Below are 25295 nucleotides of genomic sequence, written 5' to 3'. Positions count from 1 at the left end.
GTTGCATCTCTTTAGACAATGTATAACAGTAACAAAAAAGGAATTATGCAGAGAGGGATCAAGGGGAAAATACACTGCTGTACACTGAAGAATATAATGGTATAGCAAACAGTGCTAGGCATTTCAGGGCTATGCAAACATTGAGATACAGATGCATAACCCTGAAATGTCATTGAACTCTTTACTGGGGGAACTCTCACTGAGACAGATTCATCAGGGGTCTCAGCTGGGAATTGTCGTGTCTGCTCTCCTGGATTACTGAGGAGCTTGATACTATCACAAATCTCTAAGTATTCAAAGGAGAAACATTTACTGTTGCCCAAGACTAGGTTTTGTTTGTTCCTAAGTATAAAATATGACTCGGTAATGAAAAATGAAACCATCATTTCACCTCCTCCTCTAGAAGGATTGCAGGAGAGGGGGGTATATTTGTATTTTCAGGTATAGAAATATATTAGGTATAAAGGTAAGACTTCTTGAGAAAGAGGAGAGTGCTGAGAGTTAAGATGGGTTTAACAAACAGATGGAAGAAGTCCTTATTTCATTAAATGCCCTGCATGATCAAAACAATTTAACACTTTATATGGATTTTAAAAAATAATCTGAATTATCAAATATTTAAAGTCTCAAATTATGAAATCTGTTTACAGCAGAATGAAATAGTATTTTATTTGTAAAATGAGCTTACAGAAGATCACCTCTTCTAAAGGTCATGATCAAAACTTAGATTCTGGCTCTTGTGTCCAGGTATTTTTCTCATTAATTCACCTTTACTGGAACTGAGACACTGATGTATCTGTGGCTTTATGCCAAAGTGAAATCCAGTTTTATAAACAGAACCTGCTAGCAGTTACAGAAACAATTTTCTGGCACTTAGAGCAGGTGCAGAAGGAGTAGTCAGCTGCTGATATACATTCTCTAACAGCTCTTCCGAAGTCTGGGCTTCAGGGGGATGATCTACTGAGATTCTGTAAAAAAGCAGAGAAAAAAAAGAGAAAGCTAAACAGAAGCCTTTAGTGGAGGTCAGCAATTTGGAGGGGCTTCACATTTGCAGGATTTTTTTGTCCTTTGAAGTTCATCTTGCAGGTAGTAAGTACTTATTGCACAGGACTTTTTTGATGTCTCCTCACTACTGAGTGTCTCTTTTGCACTGGAGCCAAGGCTCTTATTCACATTCTGCCAAACATGTAGCACCGGAGTTGACAAGCTGTGCTTACACAGAAGGTAGATAAGAATAAATTAAATTAGATCATTGGCTTCCTAGCAGATGGCAGGTTAATGCAGTTTACAAAGCGAGTTCTGAAAAAATTGCTTGTATTTTTGTGGATATTTACCTGAGTATGCGGTAGAATTGTGGGGACTGAGGTAGTCAGTCTGGAACTGTCAGTTTGTTTTGTTTAAATGTTGAACAAAATAAGTGATCTGGTCAGTTACTTCAGAGATAAAGACTCAAATTTTGTTCTGAGCGTGGCCCTACTGGTTTTACTTACAGCAGTAATGTGAAGCAACAGAAACCTGCCTCTGAGTGGGGAAAATCCCTTAGGCAGCATAAAGTTACACTCACTTTTCATCTCTTTGCTGAGAATTCCATGAAAGAAATTTATTGAAAGGTTAGATGATGTAGGCCTTATTTCTTGTTCTGCAAGAGATCTGTTTTATACCTAATAATTATTCTTTTTTACCTTAGAAGCATAATAATTTACCTAAGAAAACCTCTGTACTATGACTAGGATCTTCTGTACTAGAGAGAGGTCATTTAAAATTTCCCTGCACAGCTCCACTGTGTGGCCTGGCCAGGGCAGCATGGCTGAGGAGAACATTTAGGTTCATCATGGTCCTGTGGCATCCTCCAGTCTCTTCTAATCCACAGACTACAGACTCCTCCAGATTTAGCTTTTGCCATAACATTCATAATGCATGTTAAAAAAAAATCTGTGTCAACTTTTGTGTTAGAATTTTATCAGAGACTTTGAATTTAAAAGGGCTATCTAATAAAATATAAATGAAATATAGGTATGGTAGTATCCATCATGTAAGCCCTATCTCCCCACATTATGTAAAGAGGATCAAATTTTGACCTCAAATTAATTTTGCCTCCAGATCACCTCAGTGAAAGCAATGTACAATTCTGGTCATGGCAATGTGCAACTCATAGATTGCACAGAGCAAAGTAATGATGTAATTATTTACAGGGGATTATACTGGATGTTCAAGCAAGCCAAAAAAGAATATCTCTTCAGATGACTGCCGTTCCTCCCAGCAGGGAGAATATTGCACTCAGCTGTCAGAGGAGAGGTTTGGTTAGGCCAGCTGATGGAAGTTAGGGTCTGATGCTCGTGCTGACTCACCACAGCTCCTCCTAAGAGGAGTGTGAATTTTGCAATCATGCCAGCTAACAGGCTGTTTCATCTCCACTTGCCTGCTGGCCCTTGAGTATTGCCTGGAACTGTAGCAGCTCAGCAGTGATTTTACACGCCCTACCAGTACCTGAAGTGTTTTAGGTGCTGCAAAATACAGGGTATGTGATTGCAGAATTTTTTGGAATGCCAGATAGGGAGAGCCAGAGTAGCTTTTGCTCCTTCTGTAAAGTAAGTGTAGTCATCAAACTTCAAGGGCTGTTCTGTGTGAAGTTGAGCTGCATCATCTAATGCATCCTTACCCCTAATGGTGGGTTTCACACTGTTAGTCAGCCCTCAAGGGTGCTGCAGTCAAGATCTTGAGAAGGTTGAGCTTGGAGGAAAGGGCAGAGACATTGATCAGAAAGTGAATCTCCCTCCTTCTTACCTAGCCCTAAGTTAGGCTAAGTTAGACAGAGTGATGGTATCATCTCCTATTTGTTCTGTGGAGTAGGAGCTTACACCTGGGTATTACACATGGGAAATACAGCTGAGAACCTTGCAAATGGATTTATGCTGGGGGAAGTGACATTGTGGCCCACATTTGAATTGCACAGCATTTTCTGTGCCCCTTTTTGTAAAAGCCAGAAATCCAATAGAAAAAAAAATCAAAGGGCAAATAACTCAAAAGAGAAGTTCTTTTGAGCTTTTTAATGAAATTCAGTACATGCCTACTCATTTCTAAAGAGATTTGAGAGATGGAGATTTGAAAGTTTTCTGTAATCTTATTTGGTGAAATAATTGTACATATGTTGTAGAAAAAAAGCTCCATAGGAATTTTGTATACCCCAGGTAAAAGAAAAGTATCACAGAAATGAAGAAGTTAGGGAGGGCTCTGTGTCTGCTAAATAAATATCTATAGTTAACTTCTGAATAAAGTATCTCTCAGAATTAATGCCTTCAATGGTGTTTGTGGTCTGGTTAGTCCCAGAGTGTCACCTGGATCTGAAGGTAACTCCTCAATAGCTATAATTAATGTAATAAAAATTGGAATGGTTTTAAGACTGCAAGGTGACTGGGTTTCTGCAGTGTTTGAAGTCATTCAGATCAGTTCATGTAGCTCTTACTGTCACAGCCATGTGCTTTGGTGTACAGCCCTCAGTGGTGCCCATTGTGTAGCCCAGTCTGGTGCCCCGTGTCAGCGCCTGGGGATGAGACATCCGAGCTGGCAGAGCCCATCCTCTGTGCCACACACTTGGTGTTTCCAAGGAGGAAGCTGACTGTCAAACCTAGATCATTTTGCAGCTTGCCAAGCTTTGGCACAAGCTATAAAAACAACAGCACTTCCCCAGCCTGAGGCAAGACAAAGCCAGTAAAGGACTGGAATTGTTGAGTGGATGATAATGTGAGCAGGGGCATGCACCAAGGAAAACATTCAGCCCTGGCTTTGTGACCTACCCTCTGCAGCATGTGCAAATGCTGACCTAGGAAATGAATGATAACAACAATGGGAATAGTGTAAGAAAGCAACAATATCATATTCAGGATTCCATAACCACTAAAAGCTTATTATTGATGTGGGCAGTTGAGTTTTGCTTCCAGTGATCTGTTTCAAGTGCTTATATAATTATTTGCATTAGTGTAAATGAAATGTGCATTCATTAGCTATCAGTCTCATTGAACTGTGTTCCCTTCTGTTGTTAATGACTCTTTAAATAATAATAACGTCCAGAAGCTCAAGTCAGGAGTAAGAGCACTTACTCTAGAGATGTCAGGGCTGCTTCTCGTTGTACGTGGCAGTGATTCACATTAAGAATCTCAAAACGCAGACCTTAACTCTGTGTGATCTGACTGCAAGACACTTTTCCAAGTATTATCATGGTCCCTTGGTGATTTCAAGACTATAGACCATAGAATATGAAGCAATCCAGGCTTGAGATCTCACCACTGACGCCAGAAAGCTTAGAAGTACACTTCTAATACCTCTTGTGGGGAGTGGGTATGTGCTGCCCAGTCTCCAGAGTCCAGATCTGATGGTGAGTCAGTGGTTTGAGATGCAGTAAATTTCTCTCAAATACTGTCACCTCACTAATTCAGTAGTAATGCTCTCATTTGCTTGATTTGGATCACGTATCTGTAGTTGGGTGACCCTGGAGTGCAGCGACCTGGAATTAATGGCTGTAGTTTGGCAGCTTTGCATTCTTGCAGCAGTGTTCCCAAGCCCTGGACAGGAATGCATTCAAGGCTTGGGATTTTGTTGAATTTTTATAATTTAACTTTTCAGTGTGCAAGGGAGACTTGTAACCAAACACATGGGAAATAGACTCCAAGTTTTCTGGTTGTATTGAGATATTTTCCTTGAAGTATGTGCAAGTGCAGAATGTACTTTCTTAATGCAAGACCTATTCTAGATCACACTTATTTCTCCTGGGAGTCTCTGAGGTTCTACATGGTTCAGGAAGAGCAAATATATTGCCTTTTAGGCTCCCACTGTGGGCAGATCCTACTCAGTGCAAATTGCTGCATGTGGCTAAAGAGCTGCTGCTCAGGCTTTGCTCTTCATGTGACAATTTCAGCTCCTCAGTAGGGATCAGCCTCAATCCATATTTTAATGGGTCATCAGTCCTCCCTGCTGAGCTGCTTCAATGCTAAGGCAACCTCTTCCTTAGAATAATTTGCCCTTCTCACTAAGACCTAAGCCATTGTCTAGACTAACTGCAGTACTGTCATGTTGTACTAAAATAAGATCCTCTGTTGCTGTCTTTCTCCAACCATCCTTCAAGGCCTCAGATCAGAAAGAAAGAAGGGAAAGCAGAAAACATGAATGGCTCTGCAGGCAAAGTAGAGTAGGCAACCCTTGCATATGGCAATAAAGATAGTTTATAACTTCTAAAAAGGATTATTTAGTAATTTTCCTTGTACATACATAAATAACAACTATATTTCTGTTAATTTGTGTTGTTAAATAATTGCATATATTTTAGATGTAGAGCCAGCTTTTTATCTGCAGTGCAGTTCTAGACTAAGTCTGGTTAAGTAAGTAACCAGTAAGTAAGAGTACGTTTTTGCTAATGTTTAACCTAAACAAAAGGGTTTCAGAGTGCAGTGGGCACAGTTTCACTTCAAACTGGATTGGAAAGGTGAGATGTTTTAGTTGGTGTCATTGTTTTTGTCAACAAAATCTGAGATCTTTAACAGTCAAAAGCTGAGGGACAACACTGATATAGCATTAGAATCTATCACGCAATATTGAATTTATTCAACTGTTATCCTTTTAAATGCGAGTAACTCCATTAATTGCTGCAGAAATGCATCACCCTGACCTGGCTGAGCTCCAGAAGAAAGTGTGGAAACTAATTAAACATTGAGTTTTAAGGTAAAATGGTAAATTGCTCATTACCCCCTTGAAATTCTGATTTATTACTAACAGAATAAAGTAATACTTGACTTTGCAGAAACTGGGTCATAGCATTCTTCCATAGTCTCACTGAAGGTGCTGTAGTTTAGACACCAATTAATTGGTCTTCATTTTTTTGCAGCAGTACACTTGTTTGGTTTAACCTGGCAACTACAGCCTGTGGAAGGGCAGCTCTATGAAAATGGAGTTAGCAAAGGAAATAAAGGAACAGAATCCATGGATACAACTTACTCACCAATTGGAGGAAAAGCTTCAGACAAAACGGAAAAAAAAGGTAAGTGTAAATGAGAAGGAGGCAGATGATGAATACTTAAACATAACTGCTCTTCAGGTCCTTTATTGTCTACATTTTGACAGTATTTTCAGTTCAGGTTCTATCTTCTCTAGTATAATTTTAAAACAGGTAAGAAAATCCCATAACCAGATAGGTTCCTTTAGCAGAACTCTCTCTGAAATTAGCACCCAGCCCATTAGAAAAGGAAGGTTCAGTAGCACAGTGAGAGAAGAGATGAGTGTTTGGCTTCTGTCTTAAGACAAGGATGGGGAGACCATATTTGCCTTGTTCCCTCTTGTGCAGAGGGCCTGACACTGTGCCTGTCATGCAGACCAAAGTCAGTCTCAGACAAAGGGAACCTCTTTGTATTGACAGGTCAGAAGTGCAGAAGAGTAGAAATCTTAATGCTTTTCAAGGCATCAGGGCAGTTCTTGAAGCTGTAAGCTAAAGTACAGCATCCTGTCACATCCCAGCTGACCCAGTCACAGTGAATCAGCTCCCAGCAATCTCCCACAGCTCTCACAAAATGCCTGAGCCAGTGTGGCAGCTCCCTGCTGCCAGGGGCACAGCCCTGCTCTGCCCTCCCACCTCCCTCTGCAGCTCGCTGTGTCCCTGTGCCCACTGCAGGGATTGTCACCTGCACAGCCCAGCCACATCAGTCCTTCATGGCAGCAGAAAATGGCTTTGTTAAAGAATGCAAATCATCTTCTGCCAAGGAAGTGGCTGAACCAGAGCTCTTGAAATGCCTGAGCTAGGATAGGAAAGGAGTGGGCTGTGCAGCCAGGGTGGGAAACAGAGAGAAGGATCTGTCTGAGATGTGCAATTCCTTCCTCTTAAGTCCTGTCATTTGATGTTTTTGTTGTTTGATCACCTGCTCCAGTACTGGTCACATGCTCTGGCCGTGCTTCCCATCAACCATCATGACAATGCTTTCTGACCATAAAAAGAAAATTACTTTCCCATTTCTTTTTATGGTACACAGAAAAAGTGGATAAATCAGATCAGATCAAAGTCAATGGGAGTGGAATATGAAACCTAATCTTTCCAGTTGTTAGGAAAAAAGTAAAATTGTACTGGTAGCTCTGCAGTGATAGGAGACTTACAGAGCTTTTGAATTTTAGAGCAGAGCAGGAATCTGATTTTGTGTGTTCTGGGTAAGATCCATGGCTGAAAATAGGCAACAAAGTGGAACATTGTTGTACCAGGCCCTCCAGGAGGAGGATTGCACCACACATCAATAATCTTGCAAATCAGTGTGGCACAACTGGATAGAGATCATATTAGATAAATGAGCAATAGAAATACATGTAAGGAGACAATGATGTTGTTTTGCATTATTTCATCCCTTAGAATGGATTTGTAATGAGTTGTAGAAAATGTTTTGTACACTTTTGTATTTTTGTCCTGGTGCACCATGGAAAATATCTCCAATAGTTCTCCCCAACTGTGTTAAATCATTTTGTCAATGTATTACAGATTTAATAAAAGCTTTTCCAATGCATTTGGCTTCCAAAGAAGGATGTGTAGAAAAACATCAAAAACATCAGATAGCTTCCAAGTTAGATGGTTGGAATAGAGAAAAGAATATGCAAGTCAATAAAGACTCAGTGTAGTAGGTAAAAATGGAAACCACCTGCCTTGCCCCTGGGAATCCCAGTTTTATTGTAGCTACACAACTCCCCCACAACACTAAAGAACAGAGTCCTGTAATAGCAGAGCCAGTTCACTGAGGGCTTATCCAGCAGTTTCAGAGGTCAGTCAGGAATAGATCTGCATTGGTGTCTCACTTGTCCCCTTTCACATTTTGGGAGTAACATGTAATCCAGAGTTTAAGTAGCAAGGAGTATACACTTGTTGGGAAAACACAAGGAAAATCTTGTGTAATTAGTACATGCATAGTCTGACTCTGGCTAGTCTTTCCTCATTTTCTTTCTCTCCATCATTTTTATATGTATCAGTAATTTTATTCCCAATCCTCCTAACAAATTCTCCGTCTAGAAGTGATGAAAAGGAGGACTTGGAAACAGGCAACTCCTTTCCCTGCAGCAGGAACCACAGAAATTTGATGCTTTGCCTGTAAACTTGAAGCCTCTGATGTAATTTCATAGGAATAAATAACTGCTGTCAGATGCTGGTGACCTCAGATTTTCCGAACTCAATGCAGCAGCAGAGAGTGCTTTTCCAGACTTTGAAAGTGTGTATTTTAAACTAATCTTTTAATGAAAATCAATAATTTAAACCAGTAAGTCAAATTTCTTCAAGAAGTCACCTTATAACACACTGACCCACAGCTATGAGTTAACACGAGTTAACATTTTAATATGTAGTAATGTGATTAAAAAGTCAGATATCCTATTGATGTTGGTATTTATCAGGGGAGTACAAGGAAATTGATTGTTGCAGGATCAGTAGTAATAAGCATGTGGGTATGGGTATATTCTTGTGGAGGTAATTGGCACCACGCTGTTCAGAGTTTTTCTTTCTTGAAGCCAAGAGAAAGCTGTGATTAGGAATCTATCTTCTGTTTTAGACTTCTGAGGAAACTGTGCTTAGAAAGCATAGGGTAGAATTAATATCCCAGTTGGCAATATTGGAGCTGTACAAGGAATTGAATATAGATAATTAAATGATACTTTGTCATAAAAAAAAATGTTTTTACAACAAGGGCAGAATTGTATTGCAGTGCTGTAACTTTAGAAGCTTATTTTGGACTTTTTCAAGAAAGAGCAAAAAAGTACACAGGCTTAGTCTGTGAGGAGCGTGTTTTCAGGTGCCTTTTTTGTACAGCCAAATACCTGCTTAGTTCAACTAAACACAGAAACAAAGCTAAATTATTTTTCTGTAAAGAAAGCAGAGTGGCGCCAGGAAGATGAAAATATGCATTTCAGATAGGACTCCTACAAAGGCCTTTCCATGCTCTGTGCTTGTGTGAAAAATTACCATTTGAAAGGTGGGGATTCTGTGGCTGCATCCTATCAGTAGGGGCAGATACACAGTATGTGTATTTTCCTGCTAGCATTGTGAACAGCAGCCTGCACTTCTTTCCCAAGGGAGGAGATATATGTACATATAAGTGCATCTGGGGTTTTTTTAAGCTTATATTAAATTATTACTAAAGCAAAGGTATTCAGCCAAATGTGGAAAAACTCCTAAGGTACATCACAATATAATATCATATTCAGGATAATTTGATAATATCAATTAGTGAGAATTTACCCAGGCTGACAACATAACACTTTTTCTTTTCAACAAAGAAACAGACCTTCTCATTCCAAAATACAAGAAGTAGTTACTGTCTGTTAAAGACCTTGAACACTGACCAGTAATGCCTTTAACTTCAAAAATTATACTGTATCCTTGGCTTTTTATTTAGTGCTCTACTGTCTTGTAATTGAATCATATTAATTACCATGTGTCAATATCATCAAAAAGTACCATAGTGTTTTACTTAACCCAGGGTAATTGCTTGAAAAGAATCATTAAGATTTAATATCTCTAGAGTATTGGAAATAGGGGAGAAGGTTTTTAAATTTACATAAGTAGGATCTTCTATGGGTTTGGGTGGAAAGGGATCCACTTTCATTGTACAACAGAGAAAGTTTAATTCTCTTTTCATAACTCAACATTCAAAATTCTTTCCATGAAGCAAGTTGGACAGAAGTAGTCTCATTCTGAACATTGTTCAAGTAGCAATTTGGAAACATTTTAACTCAGAAACTAAGTGGTGTATTTTTAGAGTACTATATTACAAATTCCTACTCTAAAAATAGATGTATTTACATGGTGAGGTGTTATAAGTTAGTCCCTCATTCTTGCTGTGGGTTTGATGACACAAAGCAGCTGTAAAGCTGGAAGATCTGGTGCCCTGAGAATTGCTCCTGCCTTGTAAATTAAATCTCTATTCATTAAGAATGCTAAGTACTTCCTACACTAGTTAAAGCCTATGTAAGGTCCCACAGAGGGGCTTTGTTATTAACACACTCAGGCAAAAGCTGGCCCTAGCTTTGCTACTGCTGTTTTCATTTCCATGGGTGATTGATAAAATTTCATGTACATTATGTTGGTTTAGATATTTATATCCATGTATTGTAAAAAATGAGGCTCCAGTCCCTTTGCTGCTGGTTATTTTTCATTGTGATTCTGGAATGAAATGAAGCATAGATGGGTATGGCTGCTGAATTCAATCTTCTCTTGACTTGTCCTCTAATGCCACACACTATGCTGCTTTTACTTTAGTTCAGAGCATGGAAATGTCAAGAGAGTTTTGCAAACCTTTCAGTGGAATTAGCTCAAATGTTAGCAGGATTGGGTCAGGATTTGCAGCATGTCACAATGCTGATCACAGACAGGCAGTAAAAAACATAAAGATGGTGATATAAGCCAGCAAAGCAAGCCAGCTCCAATTTAGTTTGGCAAAGTCTTCCTTATGCTTTCCATTCCCCTTTGTGTTTCAGCACTCTCACACACATGTGTGAAGGTACACATTGTAAATGTCTGCAAATTTATTGTCCAGCATTATGAAATTATGCCAGTTTTATCTCCAGAGTGCCTTTGCCTGTCCTCATGCCCCTATTATGCTTTCCTGAAGACCAAGCCAGAACAGATGTTCTTCACTTCTTCAGGACTGGATTAACACTACCATAATGAAACCATTAGGAATGGTGATCAATAGAAATCTGGGCCTTGGACAGGGGCTCTGAACTACCAGATTTGGTGGATTTTCTGTCCTCACTGGGGACCATTTGTGTAGCTTCTGCAATACCTCTTCAGGAGCAGTCTGAAATCTGTGCCAGAGGGAGAATTTCCCACTGTCCTCACTCTATGTATTCACAGTTAAATGTGTTTTGGTTGCATAGTTGATGGGCAAAGACCATGGGTTACACAGCAGCAGTTCTACCTTTTCATAATCAGTAAAGTGTTCATAATCAGCAAAAATCATGACAAAAAATACGCTGTGACACTTGTTGGAAATATGTTGTTCATGTTTGTTTGTGTCTTCCGACTTGTTGAATAAAAAATGCAGTTATCAGTGTTAGAAGTTGATTTTTGTATATTCCAGTATATCTAAGGCACGTTTATACCTTGTAACCTTGTCTCTTCACCCACTGTAAATACTCAACTGACTATATTTGTTTCTGGAAAATCAGTGTTTCAGAAGGGCCGGGCCATAGACACGGGAGAAGTGGAGATTGGAGCACAGGTTATGCAGACCATCCCACCTGGTTTATTCTGGCGCTTCCAAATTACCATACATCACCCCGTGTACCTGAAATTCAACATTTCACTGGCAAAGGATTCTCTGCTGGGGATTTATGGCAGAAGAAACATCCCACCTACTCACACTCAGGTAATTGGAAATGATCCTGGTTCTATCACACTTACGTTTTCAATCAGCAGTGGACAGGAGTGTTCACAAGATGCTTTCAAAGCAGAGAGGGAGGGAAGGACTGGCTGTAACCAGTCTGGTTATCCTTTTCTTTTTACTGAGCTCTGGCAATATCTCAAACCATGCTCTCTGAGAGCACAGTGTCATAGCACACAGGTCAGCAGCTGTGACCTCAGGGATGTGACTGTCTGGGAGGCTGAACAGGTACACACTGTCCTGCTGCATAGATCCAGTGTCTTCTATGCAAGGGATGAAATTCCAGTTCACTTGCAAGTGCTTTAATTTTTATATGATTCCCTTAAAAGAAATAGATTGTACAGTCAGTCTAAAGAGTTAATAGAAAAGGAAAAAACTGTCTCTGGTTGCTAAGATCAAAATTAATTTTGAGTGCGTACTCCTGGGGATTTTGCAAGAGAAAATCCAGCTAAGCAGTCACATGCAATATTGCTGGTCACATTCAACTTTTTTGTTTAGGCCTAATGTATTTGGCATATGAAGCTGTCATTTTTATGGATAGTAAATTTTTCATCTCTCTTTATAGCAGGAGCACACTCCACAGAGTGTGATAAACATATGTGGAATCATGGAAAGATTGTCTATAATGGACCACTGGAGATCATCTACTCTAACCTCAAAAAATTTTTACTAGAGTTTTGATATTAGAAATATGCACTTTCAGCTGTCACTGACTTTAATTGAAGCTGGATCTTCCGTTGAGCTGACAATGAACGTTACTGAAAATCAGAATGCCTAAAAAACCTGGAGAAATAATATGTATTTCTTGAACAGGGATTCATAGAAATCTCTGGTGCTTTGAGGTTAACAGGCATTGACGTTGTCAGCATCCACCTGGTATTAAGAACTTTCCTGTAAAAAAATATATACTTATTTGCATTACTAAAACTAAATATAAAGAAAAAGTAGATTGAGGTTTTGATATCTGATAGTGATATCAAGGGGATTAAGGATTTAAAAATCTGATAAAGAACTACAGGTTTTTAATCTGCTCTTGGCATTTGAGATGAATAGCTCCATAGCACAGGCACTACACTTTGGGAATTTTGGAATTATTCCCATTGAAGAGATGTAATTTTTGGACTGAATCTGCTGTATCTAGTGTAGCAAGTCTGATTTTACCCTGCCATAGCAAACAGTTATACCAGTTTTGATGCCACATTTCTGAACTATGATAATGCTTTCTGTATGTAAACTTAAGCCAAATTGATTAGGTTATGCAATTGCTGTCTACATTGGTGAATACTTAGGCAATTCCTCTTAAGATTTCAACTGTTAATTCATGTTTGAAGGAGACATGCAGAGTAGATTCATGAATATTTGCTAGATGGTTAATTTTTGCTCATTATTATTTCAGTTTGATTTTGTAAAACTGATGGATGGAAAACAGTTAATTAAACAGGAACCAAAAAACTCAGAGGAGCCTCAGCAAGCTCCCAGGAACCTGATCTTGACTTCACTGCAAGAGACAGGTTTCATCGAGTACATGGATCAAGGAGCTTGGCATATGGCATTCTACAATGATGGAAAGAAAGTAGAGCAAGTGTTTGTACTAACTACAGCTATTGGTAAGAAAAATCACTATATAATTATTATTATTATGATTATTACATTGCAAAGATGTATTTGATATATTCCAGCTCCTCTTAAGTATCCTCTTAAATATGTTTTATTTCAGCTTAGTTTAATTAACCTCAGTGGAGTAACAGCGTGTTAAGCCAATATTAGACAAATAGCAATATTTGTATATTACAGATGGATGTTATCAAATTAAGTGTGAAGTTTTCATGTGTTAAGATTTTTATATGATAGCTTAAATGCTTGAATGATTTCTGGTGTTATCTTTTTCCAAGTAAAAGAGATTATATCTGCCCTCTCTACTTATGTGGGCCATAAATCCTACAAAAATTATCCAGGCTTTAAGTCTTTATTTCCAGTATTTTAGTCAGCTGTAATTTAGAAAATCTTTTGTGGATTTGTTTGTGAGTGTTTTTTGATGGATGGATGCTGGTTTTTTATGCAGTTACTCAAATGCACCATTTTGTTTGGAATACAGAGGACAAATACAGGAAGCAGTGTCCTGCTTGCATACGAGATTCTTCCTGCCTTTTTAACATGCATAGGTGGGCAAGTGTTTGCAGATGTAGGTGTTGTGAGTGAGCAGTCCTCACACATAGGGCTTTTTTGGAACTTAAATTTAGGTGAAGTGTTGTATTTATGACAGTCTCAGTTTGCTGCAAGACTTTAACCACTATACCCTTTAGTTAACCTGTTCTACCATATGTTGAGCAAGATGTCTTTACTAGTAATGGACGTGCCATCTGCTTTTCAGAGCAAGTGGATACTATTTTTACTGTGTGATAAACACCTTGCAGAGCAGGACAGTATGATTCAAATATCCAGATTCTGAAGGACTTGCATAGAAGAAAAAAATTAGAAATTGAGGAAGAGTTGTATTGACTGGTTCTGGTGTAAAATTTCATATTTGCTATGTTCAAAAAAGTTGAGCTTCTACAAGAAAATATGCCATTATTCAATTTTATCTGAGAAAATAAGAGTCAAGCAATTTATGAAGCATCATTGCAGATGCTCTACAAAGACCATAAAACCTGTCCAAACTCCAGCCCAGCCCAGTGTCCAAATTCCTGATCCCTTGTTTATTTTTATTGTAAGACAGCAGGGTTTATACAGGAGGGTTTAAATAATATTTCATTTAGTAGTATAACTTCTACTCCTCCCCTTCCCCACACCCCCCCACCCCAAAAATGAAATTAATTGCCAGACTTTAATTCATGTTGCATGTGGTAAAAAAATTGTTGTTCCATCCCCTCTGTGGCCAATAAGCAGAAGAGACTATTAAAGGGGGAAGCTTGTGAGCCACAGTGCAGGCAGGAATCCTTGTGCTTCATCTTCAAAATGCCTGCAAGAAGATATTTTTGGGAAAAAGTCTGTTCGTGCTGCTGCAAGGCTCTACTGCTTGTACATTTGAGCATGCTGCCAGAAATTGTGTTTGCATAACCTGTGTATCATCTTCTCCTGGTTTTTTGTGCATCATAACTTGATTGTTTCTTCTTTTCCACAAAAAAAAAAAATAATCTATATCCTTGATATATATATCTAGGATATATATATCAAGGATATCTATAGCTAGAGGATAGATATATATATATATATATATATATATATATATATATATATGTCCTTTATGTGCATCATAACTTGATTGTTTCTTCTTTTCCACCAAAAAAAAAAAAAAAATCTATATCCTTGAGGCATTCTTCTTGTTCTTACCCAGACTGGTCTAGTCATATTTGACATCTCTGCCAACAAAGGAATCAGCCAGGACCAGAAGCCCTTAGAACAGAGCAAGAGCTTGGCTGGATCTCTGCCAAATGCTCCTGAGAACCAGCCATGCCCCTCATCAGCATCTGTCAGATTCTATTTCAAGATGCTCCATGTTAGTTATGTACAAAATTGATTTTTACTGAAATTCTGATCAGACTTTCCTGAGGAGGGTAAATTGCATGCAAAATGTGACATGCTTCAAGTACTTCTGTTAACTAAAGAAAGGGCAGCCCAAAGTGGGCATTGCACAGAGGGGAAGTAACCTCTCAAACCATTCATTCTTCACTTCAGGCCAGTGTAGGGATCATTTGCCATGTGATTCTAGGAAAACTGAGAGAAGGCAGGCAAGTGCACACATAGAGCAATAAAAGAGTTGATAATGAACAGTAATATAACTATTATATAACTAATATAACCAAATTAGTAATGACCAGCATTTCTGAGAAAAAAATCTTCATTCTAAAAATGAGCTAGTTTTTAACTTTGAAACAGACATCTGTGTACAGGTTGTGGATATCTGGTGAATAGATGAATATCAAATGTCTGATCTTTGGTAAAAACTGATAGCCTGAAAAGAATGAATTCATATAACCATAGGAGCTTTCAAGAGGAGCTAATCCTTTTCTAAGTATCCATAATTATGATCAAAATATATCAGTTATTTTTATTAATTGTATGTCTGATTTTTCTTTTTTCTCCTCAAATATTTTGTGGGAAAGGTGTCAAGTTTCCCATTTTCCTATAGCCAGAGGTACTTTACCACATCTTTTAGTGCATGTGGCTACTGGACAGTCCCAGCTCCCCTGGCTCCAGAGCCTCTCTCCCACCCAGCACCTGCATGGGCTGCAGAGCCCCTCAGTCCTGGAGCTGGTCTGACAGTCACCTACTCCACACAGGACCATCTTAGCTTGAATTTACTCCATATTCTTTATGGAAAATCCATAGAAATCAGTGAATCCACTGCATTCCTGTCGGAAATACATGTGTAAATTGGAGCCAGCTAATCTGTGTACAGATAGGAGCCTGTCCTCAGATGTGTGAGGTTAAGTGGCTTAATATCCAAAGCTGTGAGATAAAACATGGGCAAGTTTATGATCAGAACTGTAGGTGGGTGTTTTTCCCTTCAAATCTAGTTCTTAGTTCTTTATCACATTGAATTTCATCACTGTACAAAAGATTATTTTTTTGTTTATCTGATTGTATAGAAGTGGAAATCCTGCCCTTCTCTAAGGGATTCAATTCACATGGTTCAAATGAACACGATAGAAGGCAATTTACTCTATAAACAGGTTTCAAACAAATTACTTCAGCAAGAAAAGAAAGTGTTTAAGGTGGACATTTTTCAGCAAATACTCAGGTTCCTGCAGTGCTTTTAATGGTGGTAAATTTTACATGAACACTTAGTTTAAAAGCTTTTTGTTGTAATATAAATGATGCACCTGTTATCTCAAAGCTATCAAGAAAAAATCTAATAAATATTTGTAAGCTGCTTGAACAGGAGTTTTGTTTTATGCTCCCTATGAATGAAAATGGGCTTTTTACTGCTTCTGCACCTATTTGTATGTTGCGATGTGTCCTGCAGAGTGAGGTGAAGATGCCATTCATTTCAAATTCAACCAATTTATGTTTTTCTTTGTGCACAATTGCCTGAATAAACAGAAATCCTGGATGACTGCTCTACTAATTGCAATGGGAATGGAGAATGTATCTCAGGCCACTGCCACTGCTTCCCAGGATTCCTTGGTCCTGATTGTGCAAAAGGTAATCTCATATTAACTGACCCATGGTGCATGACAGGGATCATGATTATGGTGTGTGACTGCTGGGCTTGCAAAGATTCAAAGTGATTAAAGGAGATTAAATTCCTTTTTCCAGCCAGATGGCAGATACAGTACAAGCACACATGTGGAAAGTTTCTTTATGCTGTACTTGAGTTAACACGGATCAACCACTTCTCCCTCCCTGACTTTCAAATTTAATAGGTTCCTCCATCCACCTTTGCATCCTGTCTGTAATTGTAAAATACATTTTTAATAGGTGGTTAGCATAGCATAATGTTTTCTGCTACTTAAAAGTGACAAACAGTTTCACTTTGGAGAAAACATAAGTAAATCAAATGCTTCTGTAGTCTTAACTTGAATAGGGTGCAAATAAGAAACCTAAAGCAGCTTAGAGACAGTTTTCCAGCATTAAGGCAAAAAAGCATGTTAAGTGAGCTTACTTCTGTTTCAGATATTTCTGTCAGTATTATCCATTATCCGCTGCATGTGATGTCCAGAAGTTCTCATGATTTCCCAATGTCTCCCCAAATGTAGAGTTTATTTTTTTAAGACTCAGTTGGCTCAGAAATTGATACTGGATTGTAAAAGTAAGCTTCCACATTACTGGTTTACATACAGATCAGCAATGGCTACAATTTCAATGATATTAAGGCTTCCTAGAAGAAAAAAGGCAGGATCTTGCTTCACTTCACAGGAAATAAATATTAATCTTACTGAAAATCAGGCACCCTTGCAAATTTTCTGCAGAGGCCAGTCAAGGGGAGAGTTGGTCTTATCTTTTAAGATATCCCATTTCTGGTCAAAATGAAGGTATACAAGAGAGGCAGACTGAGGAGACAAGGACATTGTATTACTGCTGCACTGCCTAGTTCAAAGATTTCATTCTGTGACAACCCTTGAACCAAATGAAGAATTGAGGAGCTGGAGTGGAAAAGTAATTTTACAGAATGATAAATGCAATAAATGTTAATCTATGTAAGTATGTAAATACATTAAAAAGGTCAAACTGCCTTCTTCAGATTCCTGTCCAGTGCTATGCAGTGGAAATGGAGAATATGAGAAAGGTCACTGTGTGTGTCGAAATGGCTGGAAAGGTCCAGAGTGTGATGTTCCAGAAGAGCAGTGTATTGATCCAACCTGCTTTGGCCATGGTACCTGCATCATGGGCGTCTGCATCTGTGTCCCTGGATACAAAGGAGAGATTTGTGAGGAAGGTTTGTGAAATTTCCTTCTCTGTAGTCAAGGGGGTTTGATTTTTGTCTTTAATTTCCGCCTGGTTTGAGGTAGTTAAAAACTCACATGGATGTGATCAGTTTTCTGTGAAGCAGAACTATTTTGCTCAAACCTACCTTTACCATCTCACAGAAAGTAATGTTAAATAGAAGTTTCTCAAAGGTAAAGGTATTCGTGTCCTGGTAACAGTCCTGTGAACTGATCACATTAAGTTCACATTTTTAATTGAAAAGATAAAATTATTTCTTTTTATTTGGCCAAAAGCTCAGGGTAAGGCAGTCAGAAGATCGTTTAAACAAAACAAGATATGTTAGTTCTCCAAAGCAATCAGGCAACTGTAATCAGCTTTTCCCTTTTTCATTCTGTTACATCTTAGATTGTTCTGACAATATAAAGCTGAAAGGGCAGCAAACAGGTTAGTTTACCAGAACATATTGTGTAATTCTATTGTCATATGTCATTTTTACTGGGAGCCTTTGCTCACAGCACTAAACTGGCATCCTTTAAGGCTTGGCTAACAAAAAGTGGGAAATTCTGTGAGAAGAAGGTATTGTGTTTTTGCTGGTTATGGTACTGATGTGTCTCTGCCCTCATCTATAAACAGAAGCAGTTGTTGTTTCCCTCAGCATGTCTGAGATTGCTCATCAGCTTTGACTTTTTTCCCTTGTGCATAGCCTCAGAAAGCAGAAGTCTTCCTCTTGCTTTCCCTGATTTGATGATTTTTCACTAGTCCCCTTAGCCTGGAGCTTCTGACAGCATACTTTGTGTGTCCTGCTATAGAGATTTTCAGTAATTCTTTTGAGTAGCACACACTGGAGGCTTTTTATGTTGCTTGAATTCTCTAGTCAGAAAAATGTCCGGGATGAATTTGATAGATTTGACATACCTGAAATGGTTTTTAAAGGGAGGATCAAGAAAATGGTTCTGACATAGTCAATTGTTGGTAGTTTCAGAAACCAAGAAAACCCAAATGGGAAAAAGCAAGTAATACACAGATTTCCTCAGTGAGGCCATGATGCTGAACAAGCCTGTGGCTGGTGAGAGGCTGACTGCTGTTTTTAGTTGCTTTGTTTCTTGCCATAATGAGATCCTGCAAAATGGTTAGGGGAAAAACTGACATAAATGTACTCAGACAGCTATTGAAACTGAGACTGGGAAAACACTAGATTTTTACAGTAAGAAACTTATTTAAATTATAAAATAAGGTGTAATTATGTAGAAATACTGAAATATGGTGGATGAAACAAACCTGTGTAACCAAGTATGGTGGGGTTTTATTGTAACAGTGTGTCCTTGATATGACGGTTCAGTTTGTATTGTAAAACATAGCTTGTGCAGTAGTTAAGGAATTCTGTAAGGAATTAAGATTATTTTATTATATGTAAACAAGATTTAGTCTTATAGCAGTGCTGTTAACAGACACAGCAGCAGATGTACTATCCAGGGAGCACCAGTAACTCCATGTATTCATTGCTCTGGGGGTCCCTTGAATTTGTCCTGCCAGATTATCATTCCTAAAATGGAGTCATTCTATTAATTTTAAAATATCAGCAAAATAAAGAGCTGTCTCAGGATGAGGGAAAATTGCTGTGTATTTTTGTCCTATGCTTAGCAAGATGTGCATTGTCCAGAAACACTTGATTCCCTCTCTCAGAATTACACTGTGCACAAGCCTGGAAGGCTTAAAAAGGTACGGAATAAATCCTGAAACAAAATGTTGAATTGGTGGCAAAGCAGTTCAAAAGATAAAGCTGTACTTCTTTATTTTTAGATTGAAATGTCCTATAAACTGGAGGCCATTAATTTCTATGTCTGAAGTATTTAGCTTTCCCTTCCTGGAGCAGAAGACATCTTTTCATTCCTGTAACACAGGATACTGTTGTTTACAGTTTAATTATTAAAACAGTACTTGTGCTGATACTTGAGAAATACCTAGCAGAACTTTCACAGTGTCTCTTTAACATCAGTCTGAAGCACAGTATAACATCAATGGGCTTCTGGCTAATTGTTTCCCATATTCAGACCCCACAGATCCTTCAGCTCCACAGTCTTCCTGCAGCCTCCAGGGAAGGCTGGCTGCTTCCTGCTTAAAACCTGTCTTGCTAAAGCAGTGCTGGGGCTTTGTGAAAGAATATGCTGCTCATACAGCACTAACCAGCTGATTTAAATTCCTCTACAGAGCTCCTGAATTTTTCACTAGGAATAGTTTAATCCAAATTGAGAACAAATTTAGTTCTTTGTTTGCAAATTGTTCATCAGTACGTTATGACTTTTATGAAGCTGTTCATTACCTGCAATTGCCCAGCACATATTTTTTATGTGTATGGGAATTTTTTTTTTACAGCAAGCATTGAGTCAGAGATTCACTACTCAATCTTAGCGGATAACCTTTTTTTTTGTAGCAGATTTTCAGCTATAGAGATAGCTTTTCACAGGAAGGTGAAAGAATAAATCTTTCTTTTCCCAGATGTAAATAAAACACAGTGCACTAATACCCAAATGGAAATACAAAGCACAGTTACAGAATTAACTATTAATTGCTCCAGCTGTTTCCCAGCCCTACTGCTGAAGCACAGACCTCCCCTACTTAGACCACTAGATCTGTCCTGGGAATCTGTGTTTTAAAAATAAGACAAAATCCACAACAAGATATTCATATGGCCTCTAACAGCCTATGTGCTTGCTTTTTCCCTTGTTTTTTACTTATACTTTTGCACAGATGTTAACAGACTCTTTTTCCCTTGTGTTTCCTAACATTGTTTCAGTTGAGTATTTGCACCAAAAAAACCATCAAATTAATCTAAATCCCTGTTGTATTTCACTAGTTAATAACTATAAAGGTGTGAGTTTCGTGCTCTAAGTTGTATTCTCCCTGCTTTCCAGAGGACTGCCTGGACCCCATGTGCTCTGGGCACGGCGTGTGCGTGCAGGGGGAATGTCACTGCTCCACGGGCTGGGGCGGGGTCAACTGCGAGACTGCGCTGCCCGTGTGCCAGGAGCAGTGCTCAGGCCATGGCACCTTCCTGCTGGACACAGGACTCTGCAGCTGTGAGCCTCAGTGGACAGGACCAGACTGCTCCACAGGTAGGATGAGACTTGGCTCTATCAGCATTGCCTGCGCTTTCTGCTGGAGGCATGAAAGAAAGTAGTTGCTGTTGCTGTGCTAATAGGAATTTAAAAAACAAGATAGGGATGAGCCATGAGTACTGTGGCATGGCACTTCATGGCTGTCAGCAACTGGCTTTCAGTTGCCAAGGATAAGAAATGTATTTTCTCTGTGACAAAAATGTTTCTGTCTGGTGGCGTGACACTGAGAACAGTAGTCCTGCAAGAGGGCAGATGCCTCCTGGCATGCACTGGGGGCAAATGTGACTCTCACCTGAGCTGCTGAGCACCTGTCAGGCTCATGCAATCAGGGAAGCCACAGTTCCAAGAGAGATGGGGAAGATGTTTTAAAAAAAAAAAATTCCAAATACAATGACTGATGAGTAAGAAAGCTCTGTCAAGAAAAAAATCTTTAAACAAAAAAGACCATAATTCTCTCACACTGGGATAAAAACTCTCTTCCTCCTCAAAGGACCATCAAGGTTTGATCCCCCTAAACTGGATTAAGAGTTGAAATAGATTTCCTACATGCTTTATACATTTACATTTCGTTTTTCTGAAATAAATGCACTCTGCACATTTTGCTCTGTAATGGAGCATGTCATTACCAGTGCATGTACTACTATTTTTCCCCTATAGAGCCCACAGAGCCAGAATCTCAGATGATAAGTAGCACATCCCAGTAGAGAATAGATGCAAGTGACAGATCTGCTGAATACTGTGGAATACAGCCAGTGGTCCAAGTCACCAATTTTTCTTAGAAATCATCATTCAGAAGAGCACTTGGAACAGTATAAATTTCTGCAGAGCTCTTCAAAGTGTGTGATTATGGTCTGTAAGTAGGGACTTATAAAAATGCTCCTCTACATGATGAATTTTTAAGCAACAAAATATTGACCTGCTAATAATTTTCAGTGTTTGTTACAAGGACCTTGCATTCATTCTACACTCCCAAATTAATGCATGCAATTTCAGTCTGACACTGTCAGATATGGCACCTGCTTTGATAAGAATTGACTTTTTATTGGTTTTCAGCAAAAGCCTAGTTGCTTGCATTTTTATCCTGTATTTTATTACATATTAAAAATACTCTCTGAAGCTTAGTATTATAGTAATATTTCCACTGATGAAGCAAATAATTAAGAGAGGTATGTACTAATTTTTTACTCAAAAATATTGCAAACTAATTATGTTTTAATAAAATGTTATTGTAGCTCAAAAAGCAATGTTAGTCTCAGATGGGTCTGTTGTGTCAGCTGCATGGGGCAGTTAGATATTAATTAAGGAATCAAAAGGCTAATAAATAACCTCCAGTGCTGTTTTGAACAGTTTTGGAAGGAAACCTCTTTACCTCACTCAGTAGAGAAAATACCTCTCTTCACCCCTAGTGTATCCTGAGTTATCAAAGGATGCTTTTCCAACTACCAACAGGCAGCATAGCCAGATGCTTCAGACTTCTCCTTTCAAATATGTTTCTTCTTAGGTGTTAGACTAGATTCAGGATGCTCTTGGCAATATGCTGAGTGTTAGACTGAAGTATAGATGTTCATTTGTGCCTGAGATGCTCTTCCTAGGATCAGTGATTGCTGTACATGTTGAAAATAAAACTTGATTTTAGTGAGTAAGGAAAACACTAAATGAATTTAGTAAGGAAACATAAGAGGAGTAACAAGGTCACAATAAAGGAGTTGTCACATGTGAATGGAGAAAGTTATGAGGTTCTGTGCAATGAAGAGGATGAAATGGTAAAGGCACAGACTGCTTGTCTGGAGTCAGCCAACAGCAGAGCTTTGCAGCTGAGAAGGCTGCAGTCTCTCAGCCTGCCTCAAACTCTTGCAACTTTGCCGTCTCTGTACCACATCATTCTCAGTGCTGTGAAAAGTTGCCTTTCTGTAGCACCTTGAAGAATATAGGGTCTTGCCTTGAGGATTTCTGTGTTCCCCAGCAAATTGCAAATACTTTCAAAACACAGGGATACATTATATTTAGTTTTATGATATTTTTTAAATGGAAATTAGTATATCTTAGCAGACTTAAAAAGGCAGAAATAGCAAAGGTTCTAGAATGTTTTTGAATATATTGGTCCCAATACAGTGTGGCCCAACCTGAAGAGGGATGAGCCAAATCTATGATACCTTCCCCTATCTACCCATCCCTAGCTCTTCAAACAATATAAACTTTAAAAGTGGCAGACTGGGGAAAGACGAGAATCAGTATGGGTGGAAGAAGAGAGATGAAAGTAACTGTGATCTGTGCATATCCTTAAGAATTGCCACGTTTGGAGGCCCTGCCTGAGCTCTGGAATCATTCATGGATTTTTTTGAGGCTGGAAAACACCACGTTGTTCATGTTGTTTGATTTTCTGTATTACCAAAAAATAACAGTCATCCTTCAGTTTTTGCTTGACACTCATAGTTTCAGTTTAGTTTTTTGAACGTGAAGCTTCACACAGAGACAGAAAATGAAGAGTAGTCTACCATTTCCTAGATAAATTGTTTCAATTGTGTCTGGCCCTCTCTGCTAAGAAGTGCACCTTCCACTCCTAGTTTGAATAGGTGCTAAGTCTTGCAATCATGTTTCTTTCTGTGAGGTGAAAGACTGGCAAATTATTTGAAGTCCTTTCCAGTGTCCAGCCTGATCTCTGCTCTGACCTGTGTACTGGCACAACCCAATCACTGCACCACCTCCAGATACTTCTATTTTAAAGTTATTGCCACACAATTGCCATCCCTTGGGGGCCAGAAAATCCTCTTGCAGAACTCCAAAGCAGCTGTCAGGATATGTTTTCATTGTGTTTAAATTGGTTCTCAATAAAAGCAGTTCAATATGGCTTGAAAGTTGTTCTGACACTTAGTATTGCTAATCCTATACTACTTGTAGGACACAACTTAGGCTGCATTTTTGTTCAGCTCTGTTAAGATCCATCCTCTCAATATCCTTGGCTGGATATCTGTTTCAGATATATTTGGCCTCTTTCCACCCTACGATATTGAACTTCCATGAGAAGTCATTTTCACTTGTTAGCTCAGATTTCAATTTACCTCCCCCAGAGATGATGTGGTTTTTGTTTAAGCTTTGCCTTGCTCCTTATGAGCATCTTTGTAAAGGCTCTTCCTATCAGCTAACTAGAAACACACAGGTAATATGCCTCTGAGTCTTCTGCTTTCTTTAGGCAGCATCAACTGAACTTCACCCTGGAAGGATTCTGGCAGATTTTTAGCTACACCAATCAAAACAACATTGTTGTGTCTTTTTGACAGCCATATGTGATCAGGAGGAGAAATTTTAAAAGTACCTTCTGTCTGTCTTTGGTTTATTATACGGACAAGATCAAGGTGTTCTATGTGGATATATACTGACATGTATTTACCATGAGGGAGATGGATTAGTCTGTTGTGCCAATTTGCCAACTGGCCTTAATGCTGAAGGTCAAAAACAAGCTGTGGCTTTCACTGCTTCAAAATTATATCAGTGTCAGAAATTTGTAGAGAAACCATGCAGAGTTATTCCAGCAGAGTTCTGTGCTGTACCTGGGACACAGTTTATAATTCCAGTTGCAAGGATCCCAAGCCTGCAGTCATTATTCAAGTAATATGGTTGATTCTTCCATTCCTACTGGCCCTGGGCAGATGCTGCTTGCTGCCTTTACCTGTGGTGTGGTCCATGCTGAAATACACAGAGATCCAGCATCTTCTTCTACAGGAACTTTATTTTTTGTTGTTGTTTTACTTGCTGTACCTTCAACAGTCATCTGTCCTGCTTTCTGCAGGACTGTGCAAGGATTAAGGGGAGTTAGGTGCATTTTGCCTGAAGAGAGGCACAGGCATCAGGCTCAAGCCAAGCTGATCTCAGGCAGTGATCCACAGACATCTCTGAGAAGAGCTGTCTTTCACCATTTTGATTCTCAGAGTGTTTCCAAGGCAAAAAGAAACAGCACCAGCTCTGTTACAGCTCTACATTATCCAAGATGTTCCCAACAGTAACATCAACTATAGAGCAAACATGTCATCTTCAAACATTGAAATGGCTTTAGCTCATGCTAAAAAAAAGATTAATTAGCCTGTGAAAAAACAAATGTTTCTCTGATATAAAGCACTGAAAATTAAAAATCCATTATAATGCTCACAACACAGATGAACACCTTCTCTTTTGGAATTAATTCGTTGCTATCTTGTTTGTCACTTTGCCCATTTAATTTTAGGGTTTTTCCCTAGTTTGGTCATCCTTTGGCAAGTCACACCAAAGTGCTTGAGGACGTTCAGCCATTACCAATTTAGCCATCTGACAGTAGATGTGCCCAAGAGAAATGCACAAGAGGCTGAGTTCCATTTCTCATTTAGTCTTCCCCTGCCTCTACGAGATGTGGAGAACAGAAATTTCATACTTTGTTCCAAGTCAGACT

The 25295-nt window shown here is 38.9% G+C and overlaps 1 protein-coding gene across 5 annotated transcripts in view; it reads left to right on the top strand.

The window, feature by feature from the left end:
* Positions 1-25295, top strand: part of TENM1 (teneurin transmembrane protein 1) — a 775104-nt gene that overhangs the window by 636092 nt on the left and 113717 nt on the right. For 4 of the 5 annotated variants that reach the window (XM_071442431.1, XM_071442434.1, XM_071442430.1 and 1 more), the window contains 6 exons: positions 5876-6028; positions 11176-11375; positions 12787-12997; positions 16434-16535; positions 17575-17769; positions 20672-20872. In XM_071442431.1, the coding sequence (XP_071298532.1) occupies positions 5876-6028; positions 11176-11375; positions 12787-12997; positions 16434-16535; positions 17575-17769; positions 20672-20872 (1062 nt within the window). The remainder of the gene's footprint in view (positions 1-5875; positions 6029-11175; positions 11376-12786; positions 12998-16433; positions 16536-17574; positions 17770-20671; positions 20873-25295) is intronic. The other variant, XM_071442433.1, reaches the window with a different exon arrangement.

Source organism: Agelaius tricolor, unplaced genomic scaffold, assembly GCF_023055355.1.
Source record: "Agelaius tricolor isolate 1412-34295 unplaced genomic scaffold, bAgeTri1.0.p SCAF_17, whole genome shotgun sequence".
In the NCBI taxonomy this organism is placed as follows: domain Eukaryota; kingdom Metazoa; phylum Chordata; class Aves; order Passeriformes; family Icteridae; genus Agelaius; species Agelaius tricolor.
Note: the sequence above shows the minus strand (reverse complement) of the source record. Positions and strands in the feature narration are given on the sequence as shown.